The sequence below is a fragment of the Schistocerca gregaria genome, chromosome 7 (assembly GCF_023897955.1).
Source record: "Schistocerca gregaria isolate iqSchGreg1 chromosome 7, iqSchGreg1.2, whole genome shotgun sequence".
NCBI classification, from domain to species: domain Eukaryota; kingdom Metazoa; phylum Arthropoda; class Insecta; order Orthoptera; family Acrididae; genus Schistocerca; species Schistocerca gregaria.
The window spans coordinates 378713388-378734680 of NC_064926.1; the positions used below are offsets into that span (position 1 = coordinate 378713388).

At 41.6% G+C, this 21293-nt stretch overlaps 1 protein-coding gene across 1 annotated transcript in view; it reads left to right on the forward strand.

Moving 5' to 3' along the window:
* LOC126281963 (sialin-like) overlaps positions 1 to 21293 on the forward strand; it is a 106065-nt gene that overhangs the window by 57161 nt on the left and 27611 nt on the right. Inside the window, exon 5 of the mRNA XM_049981336.1 lies at positions 3331 to 3578. Coding sequence (XP_049837293.1) covers positions 3331 to 3578 — 248 coding nt within the window. The remainder of the gene's footprint in view (positions 1 to 3330; positions 3579 to 21293) is intronic.

Consider the following 21293-nt stretch of genomic DNA (forward strand, 5'->3'; position numbering starts at 1 on the left):
GCGTTCAGATTTTAGGATTCAGGTCTTTGCTGCAAAACTTGTTAATTTCACTTTAACAATAAATCCTAAACTATTATGGATGTGATCAATATTCAAGTTTTATTGGGCTCGCCGTGAATTTTTATGGAGGATGGAAAATTAAAATTACTGTGGCTTATTCCCTGCGCTACTACAGAATTAAATAGTTTTCATAGATGTTTCTCTTTATGGCCGACCGTAGGTCCGCCATATTTAACACAGCTACGTCTCCTTGCCCACAAAAGCCTTCTACTGGATTTCCCTATGACGTAGGATCTCGTCTGTCTCACTCACACACTGCAGCGCTTAGGCCTCAATAGACAATAGACGCCTTTGAACTTCCCCATCTTGTGGTGAATCGGCGCCAATTTGTGGCACGCGGTCCTGGACGACAGGGTTCGTTTCACAATTCCTGTAGGCTGACTCTTTCAGCCACATATTTAAATGAGAGCGCAATGCTCGTTAGCTCAGTGTGCATAGCAGAGCAAAATCAGAGGAATGTAAACCAAAATGCTAGAAAAAGAGAAAAGTGTGTAGAAATGAAAGTGAGTAAGTCCTTTGAGAGAAACTGCCCAGAAAATCCACAGGAAGCTGTACAATGAAGAAGGCGTGGGAGTTAACCGGCCAGTGCATGCAACACATGAACGTCTGTGTGAAGTAGGGGAGATATCAAGTGGACAACCTACATGAGTCAGTAGCGACGTTTCCTCGCCTAATAAGACCGAATCTTTATCATCTAACGGAGGCCTGTTGTGGACGCGGGCTCAACAATGCCCATAAAATGCGCTTCCTCAAAACTTCGGCATTGTGTAGAACACTCTGAATAAAATTCCTTGGAATTATGGTCGCATTCCTGTCTCCCGAAGTCTCTGATCATTAATCTGTCGAAGATATGCGGAATACAGTAAACTATTTTCACACAGCTGCTAGATTATACTTGAAAAGTGAACTCCGCAGAGTGTTTTCGAATACGAAATGGACTGAAACAGGAATGTACTCCGATCACAGTTTCGAATCCACTTGTTGTGGCAGTGCATAACCAGCAAAAACGATCCATCGATTACGACAATAAACAGTACAGATAAACTTCTTGCCTTAAGACTGATCTAGTAAGTTGTTTTAGTCAGAGCATTCTACCCAATTCCTAACTGAAGAGGAGGAGCATTTTTATGGACCTACAAAAACCCCAAATGACTGCACAGGGTGCATAGATAGAAATAATTATGAAAAATCCTCCTCGATTGCACAAACTACCTGGTGTTTACCTAGGTTTCAGCGTGGGTAACCACGCCTTCTTCAGAACAAATATAAAACAGCTTGCCTAAATAGGCATAGTCAAAGGCTAAAATCAACATCTACAGCGGCAAGACCACATTTTTTTTTTTTTTTTTTTTTTTTTTTTTTTTTTTTTTTTTTTTACAAATACGCGGTACGTATGTACCAAGTCAATAATATTACTTATCTCAACCTTGTGTGTGCTGCCTCGCCCCAGCCAACGTACGAAGGTCACAGGCTCTCCAGGCTGAGTTCGGTGGAAAGCCTGTGACCATCGTACGTACGATTTTTCGTAATTATTTCGATACTTACGATTGCTGACGCGCGTCATCCTTTGGGGTACGATGAAAATAATTGATTATTTTATTAAGGCTCAGTATAATTTAGTACAACGTCTACATCTGCATCAAAATGATTATTCTTCAGTTCACTCTTAAGTGTCACGTAGAGGGTTCACAAAACGACTTTCAAAGGATCTTGAATAGCACGTGGAAAAAATGAATACCTAAATATTTCTGTCCGCGTCTGATTTTTCTTATTTTATTACATTGGTCATTTCTCCCTAAGTAAGTGAGAGTCATCGTTTCGAATTCGGAGGAGAAAGTTGAAGATTGTAATATTGCGGAAGTATCCCGCCGGATGTTCTAAGTCAAACCTATCTGGTGAGGATCCCATAGGCACTGTAATACTCCAAAAAGGCAGATCATGCGGGTTAGGCAGTCTCTTTGGCAGATATGTTGCTTTATCTAAGTGTTCTGCCAATAAAACGTAGTCTTTGGTTCGCTGTCCTCTCAACGTTTTCTGTGTAATGGCTCCAGTTTAAGTTATTGGCAGTGGCAGTTCCTAGGTGTTTAACTGAACAAGCAACCTTTAAATTTGTGAAATTTATCGTGTAACCGGATATAACCGTAATTTTTTGTACCCATGTGGATGACCTTACACTTTTTAAAGTACTGAAGAAACTGCCAGTTCTCGCACCACACCTTGTTTACATTATTTTGTTATTCATTTGGATCTTCCGATAACTTTGCTAGGCAGCTAATGACAACACCCTATGCAATCTAAGAGGGATGCTCAGACCGTCTACTAATTCGTTTAAAAACAGCTGAGGGCCTATAACGGTACGTTCTAAAATCTCAAATATACCATTGGTTTTACTAGATGACCCTTCGTCGGTTACTAGGATCTGTGAACTTTCCTACAGAAAATCACGAATCCAGTCGATCAGTTAAGACTATACTTCATAGGCATGGAAACTGATTAGATGTGACCATCGGTGTCAAAAGCCTTCTGGAAATCTAGAAATATGAAATCACGTGAGATCCCCTAGCGGTATCACTCATTACTTCGTGTGAATAAAGGGACAGTTGTATTTCACATGAACGGTAATTTCTGAATCTGCGCTGGTCATGTATGAATAGATCGTTTACTTCGAGGCATTTCGATAAGTTGGTACACAGTATATATTCCTAAATCCTACGCTATATGAATGTCAATGATTTCGGCCTTCAATGTCATAAGAAACTTTAGCCTTAACGCCCGCTATAAACACTTGCACCTCCTAGTCTACACTTGATATATTGAATTCTTCCCTGCATTGTACGAAATCTCAGATTTTATAACTAATTAAAGTTGTCTGCCATACCAGTCTGAAATCAAGTTTTAGCTTAGAAGGACGTTTGACCTTCTAAGCTGTTGAACGAATGGTCAATTCTAGACGGCATTTTCCAGCACGACAACATATAAGAATTCATCATCAGTGGTCAGTGAAGAAATGCTACCATCTCAGTAATATCAGTGCATAAAGAAGTGAACTACATGTGGCTCTAAGCCCGTACACATGTTTTAGTTAGCGACATAATCCGTGCAAAGTACACACTGTCAGAAAAAATATAAAACTCACTGTTAATCGAATACTAAGATTCTTATCAGCATTGTTTAACTGTCTCGGTAAGATATCCTATCTCAGTTTACTATCATTTCCATCGTGATTCGTAAATGGGAGATGTAAACTAATTATTTCCTATTCTGTTGCAGCAAACTACTTAGGTACCGTACTTTCTATGGCTTCGTCAGGAACAATGGTGAAGAATTTGGGATGGACTTCCGTCTTCTACATATATGGCGGTATAACGACATTTTTAATCCTGCCCTGGGTTTACTTTGTGTATGACGACCCAGAATCTCATCCCAGGGTCTCAGAGAAGGAGAAGACATACATAATAGAAAATACGAAACGCAATCGTATAGAAAGCAGTGACAAGGATCCTGACACACTTGATAAGGTATAGTATAAAAAAGGTTTATTTACGTAATTAATTGTTACATTTGTGCGAATTTACTCAATCGACGAATATGTTATGAGCAGGCTCTTAAATATGTGTTGCTCCACTTGCCGCACGAGCCGGCCGTTGTGGCCGAGAGGTTCTAGGCGCCTCAGTCCGGAAAAACGCTGCTGTTAGAATCCTGCCTCGGGAATGGATGTGTGATGTCCTTAGGTTAGTTAGGTTTAAGTAGCTTCTAAGTCTAGCTGATGACCTCAGATGTTAAGTGCCATAGTGCTTAGAGCCATTTGAACCATTTTTGAGCTTGCCGCAGAAAAACTACAATTTGTTCCAACATGTGTTCCATTAGTTGCGATATATGGCAAGGAATAAGTAACACCAAATATCCAGACATAAGTAATCTAATTCCCATAATTACAAGCAAGTAGTCAGCATTCTAAGTGGGTGCTCAGTGACATGTAAGATCTGATTAATCTGGGAACCAGAATAGCAAACAGCATGCAACATACTGTTCTTCATCTCCGTGACCATCTGTTACAAATAGTTGTCCTACTGGTAAGAGAGCATGAAAGATATTCAAGTACAAGGTGTGGAAAAAATATGAAACACCAAAAACTCAACTCATTACCATGCCCAACACTTTGCAGAAAATCCCTTGACATACAAACCAGTTTCCAGCCGTGTCTGAATGCATAAATTCAAGTCCTGTATGGTTTTCAAGGAAGTTTTGTATTACTCTTCCTACAAAACAGTTGTAAGTCCAGGTAACGATGGCGGTGGTGGATGCGATTACGCACCCTTCTCTCCAAAGTAGTCCACAAAGGCTCAAAACACATTTAATATCTGGTGAGCGTTGTGGCAGGAGGGATGCGACAGTTCGTCCTTGCTCTCAAAAAATCAGTCCTGGACGATGCGAGCTGTGTGAACAGGGGCATCACTATTTGGAAACGAACGTTGTACCATGGGTGGGCCTGACCAGCCAAAATGACCACATAATCCTTGCCAGTAAAGTGATCTTGCAGAGTAACAATGAGATCATTTGGAATACCGCTATATGGCTGCCCAAATCATCACCGAACCCGCCGTGTTTCACTCTTTGGACGTAAACTCGGCCAGAAGGTGGAAACAGTGTGAGACGAGATTCACCCGACCAAATGACATTCTTCCATTGCCCCATAGTCCACTTCGTTTTCGCCGCGCGCTATTAGCCGAGCGATCTTAGGCGCTGCAGTCATGGACTGTGCCGCTGGTCCCGGCGGAGGTTCGAGTCCTCCCTCGGGCATGGGTTTGTGTGTTTGTCCTTAGGATAGTTTAGGTTAAGTAGTGTGTAAGCAGACTTAGAGAAAGCTTTTGACAATGTTGATTGGAATACTTTCTTTCAAATTCTGAAGGTGGCAGGGGTAAAATACAGGGAGAGAAAGGCTATTTACAATTCGTACAGAAAGCAGATGGCAGTTGTAAGAGTCGAGGGGTATGAAAGGGAAGCAGTGGCTGGGAAGAGAGTGAGACAGGGTTGTAGCCTATCCCCGATGTTATTTAATCTGTATATTGAGCAAGCAATAAAGGAAACAAAAGAAAAGTTCGGAGTAGGTATTAAAATCAATGGAGAAGAAATAAAAACTTTGAGGTTCGCCGATGACATTGTAATTCTGTCAGCAAAGGACTTGGAAGAGCAGCTGAACGGAATGGACTGTGTCTTGAAAGGAGGATATAAGATGAACATCAACAAAAGCATAACGAGGATAATGGTATGTAGTCGAATTAAGTCGGGTGATGCTAAGGGAATTAGATTAGGGAATGAGACACTTAAAGTAGTAAAGGAGTTTTGCTATTTGGGGAGCAAAATAACTGATGATGGTCGAAGTAGAGAGGATATAAAATGTAGAATGGCAATGGCAAGGAAAGCGTTTCTGATGAAGAAAAATTTGTTAACATCGAGTACAGATTTAAATGTCAGGAAGTCGTTCCTGAAAGTATTTGTATGGAGTGTAGCCATGTATGGAAGTGAAACGTGGAGGATAAATAGTTTGGACAAGAAGAGAATAGAAGCTTTCGAAATGTGGTGCTACAGAAGAATGCTGAGGATTATATGGGTAGATCACATAACTAATGAGGAGGTATTGAATAGATTTGGGGAGAAGAGAAGTTTGTGGCACAACTTAACTAGAAGAAGGGACCGGTTGGTAGGACATGTTCTGAGGCATCAAAGGATCACCAATTTAGTATTGGAGGGCAGAGTGGAGGGTAAAAAGCATAGAGGGAGACCAAGAGATGCATACACTAAGCAGATTCAGAAGTATGTAGGCTACAGTAGATACTGGGAGATGAAGAAGCTTACACAGGACAGAGTAGCATGGAGAGCTTCATCAAACCAGTCTCAGGACTGAAGACCACAACTACAACAGTGTGTAAGCGTAGGGACTGATAATCATAAGATTTCACACACATTTGAACTTTTGAACATGAACTTCGTTTTCTGTTACGGACATTTTCATCACTGATGGCTGGTTTTGGAATTGCAGCTCGCCCTGCAATTCCCGGATTATGGAGCTCCCTTTGTGTTGTTTTTGTGCTGACAGGGTTCGGAGTGTGCGTCATTCCGTTCTGCAATACCTTTTGCAGCTGTCGTGCTCTTATTTTTCATCACAGTCCTTTTTAATGAACCTTCGTCACGACACACACTTTCGTCCGCGGTGTGACTTAACTTGTTTTTGTGTATATGAAATCTTATGGGACTTAACTGCTAAGGTCATCAGTCCCAAAGCTTACACAGTACTTAACCTAAATTATCCTAAGAACAAACACACACACCCATGCCCGAGGGAGGACTCGAACCTCCGCCGGGACCAGCCGCACAGTCCGTGACTGCAGCGCCTGGGACCGCTCGCCTAATCCCGCGTGGCTATGATGTTTTTCTGCTTTCTTTGTTATGTGTTATAAATCTTGCATACGGTGCCCCTTGAAACACCAAACACTTTGGCTACCTCGGTTGCAGCAGCACCCAGCATACGAGCACGCGCACTTTCGAATTCACTTGATTCCGACATAACGCACTCACTACACAAAACACCGTTCTGGCCACGACCGGCACACGCATCGTGTTGAGGACACTGCGCAGGTACTCTTCATAGTTAAACACAATCTGCAGGCTCGGCTAGCAATCGCACTTATGTTCAAGCATGTATTTCTTTTTGGTGTTTCCATGTCTATGTCCAACCACTATAGTTTACACAGCGTACGTTGTGTTCCATGGATCCCACATAGAGAAATCTCTGGGGCATGCAATTAAGTCAAGAATGTAAATTTTATATATGTGCAACTTAATCTATGACTTAACATTATGAAATATTAGAGTGTTACAATGACGATGTTGTTGTTGTGGTCTTCAGTCCTGAGACTGGTTTGATGCAGTTCTCCATGCTACTCTATCCTGTGCAAGCTTCTTCATCTCCCAGTATCTACTGCAGCCTACATCCTTCTGAATCTGCTTGGTGTATTCATCTCTTGGTCTCTCTCTACGATTTTTACGCTCCACTCTGCCCTCCAATAGTAAATTGGTGATCCCTTGATGCCTCAGAAGATGTCCTACCAACCCGTCCCTTCTTCTAGGCAAGTTGTGCCACAAACTTCTCTTCTCCCCAATCCTATTCAATACATCCTCATTAGTTATATGATCTACCCATCTAACCTTCAGAATTCTTCTATAGCACCTCTTCTTGTCAAAACTAGTTATCGTCCATGTTTCACTTCCATACATGACAATATTCCAGAATGAGATTTTCACCTTGCAGCGGAGTGTGCGCTGAAATAAAGGATACAGCGGAGACATGGCTTAGGCACAGCCTGGGGGATGTTTCCAGAGTGCTGCAGAGTCTGGAAACATCCCCGAGGCTGTGGCTAAGCCATGTCTCCGCTGTATCCTTTCTTTCAGGAGTGCTAGTTCTGCAAGGTTCGCAGGAGAGCTTGTGTAAAGTTTGGAAGGTAGGAGACGAGATACTGGCAGAAGTAAACCTGTGAGTACCAGGCGTGAGTCGTGCTTCGGTAGCTCAGATGGTAGAGCACTTGCCCGCGAATGGCAATGGTCCCCAGTTCGAGTCTCGGTCGGGCACACAGTTTTAATCTGCCAGGAAGTTTCATGACAATATTAGTGACGAAATAACATAAAACAATACTTCCAACAGTTTCTGTGAAAATACTCAATATACCTGTAGTACAGGGAACTGCCCACAGCAAGATCTTTAATTCTGTCTAAAACACGACTATGCAATTCTAAATACATTTAATAGACTCTAGCAGGTTGTTGATTACATGTGTATCCATATTTATAGAAGCTGTTTTTGGGCCTAGTAGTCCACCGTTTTTTATGAGGAAAGGAAGAAACGGTGATAACGCCAAAAAATTAGTGACTGTATGTCTCCTAAAATAATTGTAAAATTTCCTAAGGTTTTTTCTTCTTTCTATTGTTTAAGAACTAATAGCAGGCATAAATTCTACTAAAACGCTTCTGTATTCTGAATATACTATAAACTGATTCCCTTCACAAAAATAGTGACATATACGTTATAGTAAAAAAAGATTCAGAAATTTTTCTGTGCTGTATAATACATTGTTAAATCCATAACAGATCAGTTTTTTATCTCTTAAATTACTTCCCACTCGAAGATGATATTTCGTTGTACACCCTTCCTGAGTTTAAAACTATATTCTTTTAGTTAGATAAGATGAAAACTGTATCTTTGATATCATATACGTTTCTCTAGGAGAATAGTGTGAAATGCTCAATAGAATATTTTTGACGAGCGACAAAAGCATTTCATTCTGCATTAAACAGTGTATAGTCGACAACTAAATAACTTTACGTGTCATTATTGTCGTCTCATTCAAGAAAGTGACCGGTAAAATGAATCAGAAAACGGAGGACAAATATGAAAATTGTTTCTCCGAGTTTTAGGTGTAGTACAAGTAGTTAGTTACGGCAAAGAAGAGATATTCGGTGGAAAGACGATTCAATGTTTTCCTCGAAAGGCAATTCCAATCTAAAGGGCTTCCTGCAATTAACTTCTCTGATGTGATGCTTATCTCAGTAGGAAAACAGAATCACAACATGTCACTCTCGGAAACCAAATTTTTCTTAATTCGTTTCACTGATTCACCAAACTCTTTAGCTGAAGTACGTTGATATTCGGTTACGAAACATGTTATGTTCTAGAACTGATGGACCTGTTTTTACATTTTCTCAAATCACTGACAGTAATGCTGACAGTGTTTGAAATCTACACGAAATAAACTTAAACTGTGAAGATGAAGATTAGTTTAAGGTTTAAAATGACTATAAAATTAGAGCCAAAGAAGAGTTAGTTATTAATATGTTGTATTTCGTAGATAACGTCTCAATAAAAATGTTTTTGTTTTGAGGACGAAGGGAGCTTTCGCTAATAGAGCGACAATGAGGTTATCTGACGGTCATGTCTGGTACCCTTGAAAAGCTAATCATGGTACACAAGCGGCAACTTACGTAACAGTTACCTTGGATAAGAACATTTGTGTTTTGTATGCGATTATCTCGCTCTCGAATTTAGATGACGCAAAATATATTCATTACAAATGATAAAATGTATCAGCAGATAAATACCTCTACAGGGTGTGTCATTTATTTATGATATCGCAGCTAAGCGAGGAGCATAATCTTATCCAATTTTGAAAAGATGTGAAACCTAGGGTAAGCAGTGGTAAAAGGAACATTCAGCCTCTGTCATTGTAAATTAATACCTGTATATTCACCACACTACATGTTCCAGTAGATTACCTCATCAGGTGTGGTAATGTGAGTGGTGCAATTTTCCCGGTGACCAGAACGGACGATGACGTTACGGGAGCGCAGCCAGTCGTTGTTTCCCATCAATCACGATATTTCATCTTGGCACGTGCCAGACATCTTCAGGTGAGCCAGCGAAGACTGAAATTAATCTGTTCCCATCTTTGCACAACCAAGGTAACTCACAAGTTTTAGAACGGAACGCAAAAGGAAAACACACAAACTATCAACGATGCGGCCATATATTAGTCATACCAGAATGTGCCCATTAAATACTGGCTCACAAAACCAGTGACAACGCGAAATAGCCTCATACAGCCGCACTAACGTTGACGTCAAGTTTTTCACGTTACCGAACCTGATGGCGGAAGCTGGCCTTCCAAAACATAAAATATGGTCAGTAAATTAATTCGCTATGGTAGCGGTTTAATATCCTTTCATCACCGATTATTTCAGTTTGCTCGTCTCTGCACCTTAGTTTGTGAATCAACGTAAAACCTCACAACCGTGAGCCCTCCTCCCATTATATTATTCAAATCAAAACTAAAGAGTCACGGTATCAGCAAGGTTATTATTGGTGACAGGCTTTAAGCGGACTGAATTATGCCACCACGAGCTCCGAATAATACATTCGAGACACTGCCGGCATTAAAAATCGAAATATATTAATTACCCTGTTGTTGTTGATGTTGTTGTGGTCTTCGGTCCTAAGACTCGTTTGATGCAGCTCTCCATGCTATTATATCCTGTGCAAGCCTCTTTATCTCCAAGTAACTACTGCAACCTAAGTCCCTCTGAATCTGTTTACTGCATTCATCTCTATGTCTTCCTCTACGATTTTTATCCTCCACACTTACCTCCAGTACTAAATTGGTGATCCCTTGAGAATCAAAATGTGTCCTATCAACTAATCCTTTCTTCTAGTCAGGTTTTACACAAATTTCTCTTCTCCCCAATTCTATTCAATACCTCATTAGTTACGTGATCTACCCATCTGATCTACAGCATTTTTCTGCAATACCACATTTCAAAAACTTTTATTCTCTTCTTGTCTAGACTGTTTATTGTCAATGTTGCGCTCCCATACATGGCTACGATCCATACAAATACATTCGAAAAGGACTTCCTGACACTTAAATTACACTCGATGTTAACAAATTTCTCTTCTTCAGAAACATTTTTTCTTCCCACTGCTATTCTACATTTTATATCCTTCCTACTCCGACCATCATCAGTTATTTTTCTTCCCAAATAGTAAAATTATTTACTACTTTAACAGCCTCATTTCCTAATCTAATTCCTCCAGTATCACTTGATTTAATTCAACTACAAACAGTTATCCTTGCTTTGCTTTTGTTGATGTTCATCTTATACGCTCCTTTCAAGATACGGTCCACTCCGTTCAACTGCTCTTCCAGGACTTCTGCTGTTTCTGACAGAAATACAATTTCGTCGGCAAGTTTTTTATTTCTTCTCCCTGGGCTTTAATTGTTACTCCAAATTTTTCTTTTGTTTCCTTTACTGCTTGCTCAGCATAAAGATTGAATAACTCGGGGTAACGCTACAACCCTGTCTGATTCCCTGCTCAACCACTGTTTCCCGTTAATGTCCTTCGACTCTTTATAACTGACATTTGGTTTCTGTACAAATTGTAAATAGCCTTTCTCTCCCTCTACTTTACCCCGGCCACCTTCAGAATTTGGAAGGGAGTATTCTAGTCAACACTGTCAAAAACTTTCTCTAAGTCTACAAATGCTATAAACGTGGGCTTGTCTTTCCTTAACCTATTGCCTCAGTATTGCCTCGAGTATTCCAACATTTCTACGGAATCCAAACTGATCCTCCCCTAGGTCGTCCTCTATCAGTTTCTCTATTCTTCGCCGGCCAGTGTGGCTGAGTGGTTCTAGGCGCTACAGTCGCAGGTTCGAATCCTACCTGGGGCGTGGGTGTGTGTGATGTCCTTTGGTTCGTTAGGTTTAAGTAGTTCTAAGTTATAGCGGACTGATGACCTCAGACGTTAGGTCCCATAGTGCTCAGAGCCATTTGAACCATTTTCTCTATTCTTCTGTAAAGGATTCGTGTTAGTATTTGACTTATTAAGCTGATAGTTCAGTAATTTTCACACGTTTCAGCACCCGCTTTCTTTGGAATTGTGATTATTATGTTCTTCTTGAAGTCTGAGGGAATTTCGCCTGTCTGATACATACTACGCTACCAGGTACAAACTACCTAGGTCGCGAAAACAAACACATTTGCAGGAAGAAATGATAGACAAATCGTAGTACTATTAAAGAGAGAGACTGCATTCCGCTATTAACACTGTCTCGGACGGTTTAAAACACTTTTCCCGAAATTTTGCAATGCCGGATCTTCTGGAGAGGTGAACCAAGGGAATGATTGTGTTACAAATCAGATATATTTCTATGTAACAGGGTGAAACCTTTTTTCACCACATCAGTTGTAGTAAGCACGACTTTTATGACATTTGTGTTTTAAACAGAATCGACATCTCTTCGACGGCGGCCATTTGATGTGGCCATTCTAGCGCGTGTCGTGGAAGATAATGAAAACGAAGTTTCATGCAAATGTTACTCTTTTTTATTGGAATGATTGGGTATAAGCATAGATAGTAATCGTACTGGGTGAAACATACTCCGTCAGTACAAAAAGTTTCGAGACTGGATTTATAAGAAATAGAGAAAAGTTAAGACGGCAATTTTAACGCTTCAGGTGTTGTACATAATGTCTCACCCCTTGCCTCCCTCCCACCCACCGAAGTACATTACACAGAAAGAATCGTGTGAAACTGTCAGAAAAGCCCTTGCTTGGGATGTTGCTCAATCCTCGCTTCACATTGGCTTGTCTTTCGATTATGTACCCGTGGTCTAGCGGTAGCGTCTTTGATTCATAATCAAAACGTCTTCGGTCCCGTGTTCGATCAGCGCCACTGCCTAAATTTTGATAAATAATCAGCATTGGCGGCCGAAGACTTCCGGCATAAGAAGTCAGCCTCATTCGGCCAACGGCCTTGTCAAAGAGGGCGGAGGACCGGATAGAGGTTCAGGGCACTCTCTTGTCCTAGGGGTGGGAAATTGCCCCTAAAGGCGGAAGAATCAGCAATGATCAACGACATGAGGATGCAGAAGGCAATGGAAACCACTGCATTAAAGAGACGTAACGTGTATCCACAGGACATATGGCCTGTAGCTGAAGAAGTGTCATGATGATCTCTCCATTGGCATAAGATTCCGGAATAGTCCCCCATTCGGATCTCCGAGAGGGGACTGCCAAGGGGGAAGTTACCATGAGAAAAAGATTGAATAATCAACGAAAGGATAATGTTCTACGAATCGGGGCGTGGAATGTCAGAAGCTTGAACGCGATAGGGAAGCTAGAAAATCGGAAAAGGGAAATGCAAAGGCTCAATCTAGATATAGTAGGGGTCTGTGAAGTGAAGTGGAAGGAAGACAAGGATTTCTGGTCACATGAGTATCGGGTAATATCAACAGCAGCAGAAAATGGTATAACAGATGTAGGATTCGTTATGAATAGGAAGGTAGGGCAGAGGGTGTGTTACTGTGAACAGTTCAGTGACCGGGTTGTTCTAATCAGTATCGACAGCAGACCAACACCTACAACGATAGTTCAGATATACATGCCGACATCGCAAACTGAAGATGAACAGATAGAGAAAGTGTATGAGGATATTGAAAGGGTAATGCAGCATGTAAAGGGGGACAAAAATCTAATAGTCATGGGCGACTGGAATGCAGTTGTAGGGGAAGGAGGAGAAGAAAAGGTTACAGGAGAATATGGGCTTGGGACAAGGAATGCAAGAGGAGAAATACTAATTGAGTTCTGTAACAAGTTTCAGCTAGTAAGAATCACAAGAGGAGGAGGTACACTTGGGAAAGGCCGGGAGATAGGCGAAGATTACATCATGGTCAGACAGAGTTTCCGACATCAGATACTGGATTGTAAGGCGTACCCAGGAGCAGATATAGACTCAGATCACAATATAGTAGTGATGAAGAGTAGGCTGAAGTTCAAGACATTAGTCAGGAAGAATCAATACGCAAAGAAGTGGGATACGGAAGTACTAAGGAATGACGAGATACGTTTGAAGTTCTCTAACGCTATAGATAAAGCAATAAGGAATAGCGCAGTAGGCACCACAGTTGAAGAGGAATGGACATATCTAAAAAGGGCCATCACAGAAGTTGGGAAGGAAAACATAGGTACAAAGAAGGTAGCTGCGAAGAAACCATGGGTAACAGAAGAAATACTTCAGTTGATTGATGAAAGGAGGAAGTACAAATATGTTCCGGGAAAATCAGAAATACAGAAATTCAAGTCGCTGAGGAATGAAATAAATAGGAAGTGCAGGGAAGCTAAGACGAAATAGCTGCAGGAAAAATGTGAAGACATCGAAAAAGATATGATTGTCGGAAGGACAGACTCAGCATATTGGAAAGTCAAAACAACCTTTGGTGACATTAAAAGCAACGGTGGTAACATTAAGAGTGCAACGGGAATTCCACTGTTAAATGCAGAGGAGAGAGCAGATAGGTGGAAAGAATACATTGAAAGCCTTTATGAGGGTGAAGATTTGTCTGATGTGATAGAAGAAGAAACAGGAGTCGATTTAGAAGAGATAGGGGATCTAGTATTAGAATCGGAATTTAAAAGAGCTTTGGAGGACTTATGGTCAAATAAGACAGAAGGTATGGATAACATTCCATCACAATTTCTAAAATCATTAGGGGAAGTGGCAACAAAACGACTATTCACGTTGGTGTGTAGAATCTATGAGTCTGGCGACATACCATCTGACTTTCGGAAAAGCATCATCCACACAATACCGAAGACGGCAAGAGCTGACAAGTGCGAGAATTATCGCACAATCAGCTTAACAGCTCATGGATCGAAGCTGCTTACAAGAATAATATAAAGAAGAATGGAAAAGAAAATTGAGAATGCGCTAGGTGACGATCAGTTTGGCTTTCGGAAAAGTAAAGGCACGAGAGAGGCAATTCTGACGTTACGTCTAATAATGTAAGCAAGGCTGAAGAAAAATCAAGACACGTTCATAGGATTTGTCGACCTGGAAAAAGCGTTCGACAATATAAAATGGTGCAAGCTGTTCGAGAGTCTGAAAAAAGTAGTGGTAAGCTATAGGGAGAGACGGGTCATATACAATAAGTACAACAACAGAGAGGGAATAATAAGAGTGGACGATCAAGAACGAAGTGCTCGTATTAAGAAGGGTGTAAGACAAGGCTGTAGCCTTTCGCCCCTACTCTTCAATCAGTACATCGAGGAAGCAATGATGAAAATAAAAGAAAGGTTCAGGAATGGAATTTAAATACAAGGTGAAAGGATATCAATGATACGATTCGCTGATGACATTGCTATCCTGAGTGAAAGTGAAGAAGAATTAAATGATCTGCTGAACGGAATGAACAGTCTAATGAGTACACAGTATGATTTGAGAGTAAATCGGAAAAAGACGAAGGTAATGAGAAGTAGTAGAAATGAGAACAGCGAGAAACTTAACATCAGGATTGATGGTCACGAAGTCAATGAAGTTAAGGAATTCTGCTACCTAGGCAGTAAAATAACCAATGACGGACGGAGCAAGGAGGACATCAAAAGCAGACTCGCTATGGCAAAAAGGGCATTTCTGGCCAAGAGAAGTCTACTAATATCAAATTTGAGGAAGAAATTTCTGAGGATGTACGTCTGGAGTATAGCATTGTATGGTAGTGAAACACGGACTGTGGGAAAACCGGAACAGAAGAGAATCGAAGCATTTGAGATGTGGTGCTATAGACGAATGTTCAAAATTAGGTGGACTGATAGGGTAAGGAATGAGGAGGTTCTACGCAGAATCGGAGAGGAAAGGAATATGTGGGAAACACTGATAAGGAGAAGGGACAGGATGATAGCACATATGCTAAGACATGAGGGAATGACTTCCATGATACTAGAGGGAGCTGTAGAGGAAGACAGAGATTGGAATACATCAAGCAAATAATTGAGGACGTAGGTTGCAAGTGCTACTCTGAGATGAAGAGGTTAGCACAGGAAAGGAATTCGTGGCGGGCCGCATCAGACCAGTCAGTAGATTGATGACAAAAAAAAGGTCGACAAAACTTTAACGCTTCAGGTGAATTTTTGTACTTTGACATATGTTCGTACTGGTAATACTAGGTATCCCGCCGTAGTCACTCTTGTCTAGCAAAGAACTGCTCGCGTTTTGCGTTTCGAGCAAGTCGGGGCAGGCGTCCACGCATCGTTGTTTTAATTCGGGAGTCAAGGTGTGCATGACAAACTTTGCACACACTTTTCTTTTTTCCATCTATTCTGGAGAATATTTTGAACACTTATTTACAGATGTTACTCCCCTGAGATTTGTGACACAACAGCGTGGTCACATTACGGTCGCATGTCCGCTAGCAAGCACTGTCTTCTCACAACTGAGTGGCCCTGTGTACCGTACATCTGTTGTTTACATTTGTTAGTTCAGGCTGCCACCGTAGTTACTGCGCTTACGTCACTATACGCCAGCAATAAAAGCAGTCCCGAAACTTTTTTCACGGGCTGTGAATTTTGACTCTACACCCCTACTGAAGACGCACTGCAGATCAGACTGACGACGTCCTCAAGCTCCTCAGTACAGCGCTCAGCTACAGTTATCCCAGGTTTGGGTACCATAAATACATTCAAAAGCATGGCCTGGCCATGCGCGCCCGTTGTCGTATTGCATTGCTAATATACTCTGAACTGCCAAAGAAATTGATACAGGCATGCGTATTCAAATATAGACATATGTAAACAGGCAGAATACGGCGCTGCCGAAGGCAACACTTATACTAGACAACAAGTATCTGGCGCAGTTGTTAGATCGGTTACTGCAGCTACAATGGCAGGTTATCAACATTTAAGTGAGTTTGAACGTAGTATTATAATCGACGCACGAGCGATGAGACACAGCATCTCCGATGAAGTGGGGATTTTCCCGTACGACCATTTCACGAGTGTACCGTGAATATCAGGAAACCGGCAAAACATCAAATCTCCGTCATCGCTACGGCCGGAAAAAGATCCTGCAAGACTGAAGAGAATCGTTCAACGTGACAGAAGTACAACCCTTTCGCAAATTGCTGCAGGTATTAATGCTTGGCCATCAACAAGTGTCAGCGTGCTAACCATTCAACTGAACATCAGCGATAAGGGCTTTCGGAGCCGAAGGCCCACTCGTGTACCCCTGATCACTGCACGACACCAAGCTTTACGCCTCTCCTGGGCCCAGCAACACCGACATTGGACTGTTGAAGACTGGAAACATGTTGCCTGGTCTGACGAGTCTCGTTTCAGATTGTATCGAGCGGATGGACGTGTACGTATATGGAGACAACTTCATAAATCCGTGGAACCTGGATGTCAGCAGGGGCTGTTCAGGCGGGTAGAAGCTCTGTATTTGCGTGGACCGAGTGCAGTTGGACTGATATGGGACCGCTGATACGTCTAGCTACGAGTCTGACAGCTGACGCGCACGTAAGCATCCTGTCTGATCACCCGCATCCATCCACGTCCATTGTGCATTTCTATGGATTTGGGCAATTCCAGCATGACAATACGACATCCCAAACGCCTAGAATTGCTATAGAGTGGTTCCACGAGCACTCTCTTGAATTTAAACACTTCCGCTGGCCACCAAACTCCACAGACATGAACATTATTGAGCGTATCTGGGATGCCTTGCAACGCGTTATTCAGAAGACATCTCCAGCCCCTCGTACTCTTGCCGATTTATGGACAGCGCTGCAGGAGTCATGGTGTCAATTCCCTCCAGCACTACTTCAGACATTAGTCGAGTCCATGCCTGCGTGCTCGCGGGGGCCCTATACCATAATAGGCAGGTGTACCAGTTTCTTTGGCTCTTCAGTGTATTTATGACGAAGTTTGAAATGATATTTGTTCACTGCTTCTAACCTATGCCAATGCTGTTGTACTATGGTGCAGAAACGACATATTTATACTGTACAACAGTACTGAGGTGGAATGCTGTGATTTTTTGATAAAGTGAAGGCTATACTGTAGAGAACAGTTTACCAGGGAGCACAGTGAGGGAGGATTACTACTTTATTTAGATCTAAAAGTTTCATTTCACTTCGACCATCACCTGCCGACAGGTGATTGCTATAGCAAAAGCCCTCTAATACCAGTATTTCTGCCCCCCTGTTTTTATCACAACCGAGATAGTAATAAAAGATGGCGTAGTTAAACGATGAAACTGGTTGCCAAATAAAATAAGGTTGGAAAATTGACTGGTAAAAGATGTTTAATCTGACATCCTCTAATGACAGAAAACGTCGCGGATCACAAAGAAAAGGCATGACATTGCTACACCGACAATTCACACCTTCACACCATCCATCTGCCCCAAGAAACCACTGGAAAAATAGGTTGGGTGATAGTCCTCCTCTGCATCCAGATGTGGCCCTCTTGGATTTTCATTTGTCTGGTCCACACAAGGAGGAATTTCGTAGAAAAAAATTCAGCAACAACGAGGAGGTCAAAGTATTTGGCGGAAAGTGGCTCAAATAACATGACAAAACATTATTTGCCTCCGATGTGAAGAAGCGAATTCGTCTTTGGGACAAGCGTATTAATATTGGTGGGAATTGTGTGGAGAAGTAATAAAAGTCTCCTCAGTTGTTGTATGCTCTGTTATCACTCGTATCACTCTAAGCGAAAGAAAGAATTAAGGGGGCTTGTGTTCCAGTTCCGTACCCTTGACTTGAGGCCATTATACTACCCACTGGTAAAAAGTTGAACTACGGCACTGGTCGCAGATGAGCAGTGCCTGAAAACCGAAGCTGTATTACTGCGCCAGGCGTCCGCAACATTAAACAGATCAGAACTATGCAGGGTCCTCGTCCTTTTTGCGATAACATACATCTTTGTCACATAGCACACAGGCGATAGACCAATCACGAAGGGCAACAAACTCTGTAACTAGTATGCCCAACTAAATCAATCACACACACCATTACTTCAGTGGCCGAGCGGTTCCAGGCGCTTCAGTCTGGAACCACGCGACCGCTACGGTCGCAGGTTCGAATCCTGCCTCGGGCATGGATATGTGTGATGTCTTTAGGTTTGTTAGATTTAAGTAGTTCTAAGTTCTAGGGAACTGATGACCTCATATGTTAAGTCCTATAGTGCTCAGAGCCATTTTTGAACACTATTACTTCAACTGACATGTAATCTCTCCCCTAGCGGAGATTTCGTTTCGGCGGTTAACCTGTATCGGTTGTTACATACTATGTGGTCAGTGCTGTGTCGTTTGGTGCATACCATTTACAGAATGCTGTGTTTGCCTCTACTATTAACATCATTAGCTGTTTACGACCTTTCGCCGTTTCCCTGTGCTGTCATTAAAACAGATACACTTTAACCATTCAATCTCTTAAACACTGTACAAGTGAAATCTTTTAAGATACCGATAGACAAACGTCTGAGGCAGTCAAACACTGATCGATTGCTTTATTTCTTTTGTCTATCACACTCGAATGTGCACAGGCAACTGAACTACTAGGCCACTGACCATGAAGTTCTTTCACAATGATTTGCTGCAAATCTAAATCTATTAATGTGTGAATGTCCCGTAGGATCTCGTCACGGAGCTATGGATTCTTCGGCTTACATTGTCAGTATATTTACTCCTCGATATTAGTCAAGGCAAACAGTAAAGTTGTAAATGAACTGTAAACAGCCCGAAGGTTGATTTGAGCACAAAAGTACGTTACTTGGCGTGGTCCTACTGGAAGCGGTAAGTGCGTGGCTTCCTCCGTCCACTGAACAGACTCAGCCACCCAGCTGCAGGGAAATCAACAGTTTAATGTGAACTCCAAACCACGGTGCAATTAAGCAATTTCCCATTAATAAATGCTGCCATAAGTGAAACAAATGATAAGTTACCGATCAAATTCCTAGAACTGACCAGGAAACGAATTCAACACTTCTGCCCCCACAATGTAGTACTTCAGCACTTAGCCACCAAAACGCACCACGACCAGTATAAAAAATATAAAAGTAAGTTCGACATAGATTTTGCGATCTCGTACAAGGTTGCAAACTCATTACTTTATTTCTATTTAAAAATTTTTGCTAAGTTATCAACAGAAATGACAAGATATTGAAATACGCCACAAATTCAAATCTGAATTAAAAACATAACTTATTTACCCAATTATTATGTAATGTGATAGAACATTAATATTCTCGACTTACAAACGTTTGTTGTCAGTATAGAGGGGTCGTAAGGAAGCCTCATTCATTCCCTGTGCTTATACATGACTGTCATTTACAAAATGATTAACCGAAATACTCATGCAACATTTATGTATGTCGTAGCAGATCAGAAGTGGATGCCGCTACGGTCGCTGGTTGAAATCCTGCCTCGGGCATGGATGTGTGTGTTGTCCTTAGGTTAGTTAAGTTTCAGTAGTTCTAAGTTCTGGGAGACTGATGAGCACAGATGTTAAGTCCCATAGTGCTCAGAGCCATTTGAACCATTTGGATTGATGCATTTCCCTTTTCCTATTGAACTTAAGCGATAATGATTCTATTAGATTCAGTAACTCTTCATTTGCTACACGATCTACCAATCTAATCTCTAGCATCAATGTAGAGTGACAATTGAAACGCTTCTATACTATTCTTTTCTGTAGCGTTTATCAGAGCGTTGTAGGCGCATGCCCTATCCGCTTGTTCATACAGCTGAGATGAGCGAGAGAAGGGGCGAAAAAACTCTACACTCCTCAGCGGATGTTGGCGAAGATGAACAACACTACCTTGCCTATTTTTTTCTTTACTGCTATTTTATCCCCCTCGCCTCATATGATAAGGGGCTGTCAGCGGTATAGTATTCCGCTGTGTACCGCATAGTTGTTTAGAAAAATAACAATGACGTGAAACAAACATTAATAAAGATGAAAAGTTGACTGATTGTTTTGAAAATGATAAAAACGGTGAATTTTGTTGGCGTTTGCATAAAAAACTTTGAAACTGTTGTCCTCTTTTTTTAAAAATTAATATCAGAGGACTAAAAGCTAGAAAACAAAATTACGAGTACGTGCTGAAAATTAATGCCTCCTAATTTTATATGCGAAAAAAAACTTTATAAACACTATCTATCTTAATTCTTCTGGGAAATTAGAAATTTGTGGTAAGTTCTTATGGGACCAAATTGCTGAGGTCATCGGTCCGTAGGCTTACACATTACTTAAACTAACTTACACTAAGGATAACACACACACACACACACACATGCCCAAGGCAACTCGAATCTCCGACGAGGAGAGTGGCGCGCACCATGGCAAAGTGCCTCAGACCGCGCGGCTACCCCGAGCGGCCTTAATTATTGTATGTACGTATTTCTTTTTCCCAACGAATGACCTGTTAATGGATACGGCCACTGACTCTGCTGACAGAGCCACAACCCCACCCCTTCTTATACCGCTATATCACTATCAAAGCTAAATTCTCGAAGGTGTTTTTACAGTTTTGAAAACAGATGAAAATTAGCTGGAACCAATCCGGAAGTGTAAGGAGTATAATGGATGACAGTGAAGTCAATGCGTCCCATTGCTGCGGATGTATCAGCGCTCGTTTGTGGTATAGCATTGTCATGCAGAAGGATAGGATGCTCCAAGTATGGACGAACTCCTCGAATTTGAAACTCCATTGACAGCGGCGCACGCTGTTTCTCACGCATCAACTTAGTCACGTTACACGCTTCTTCGTTACACACTACAATTCGGAGCTCTCCAGCAGCATACTGATGAAAATATTTAGACGTGAAGAATAAAGACGTAGTGTATTAATAA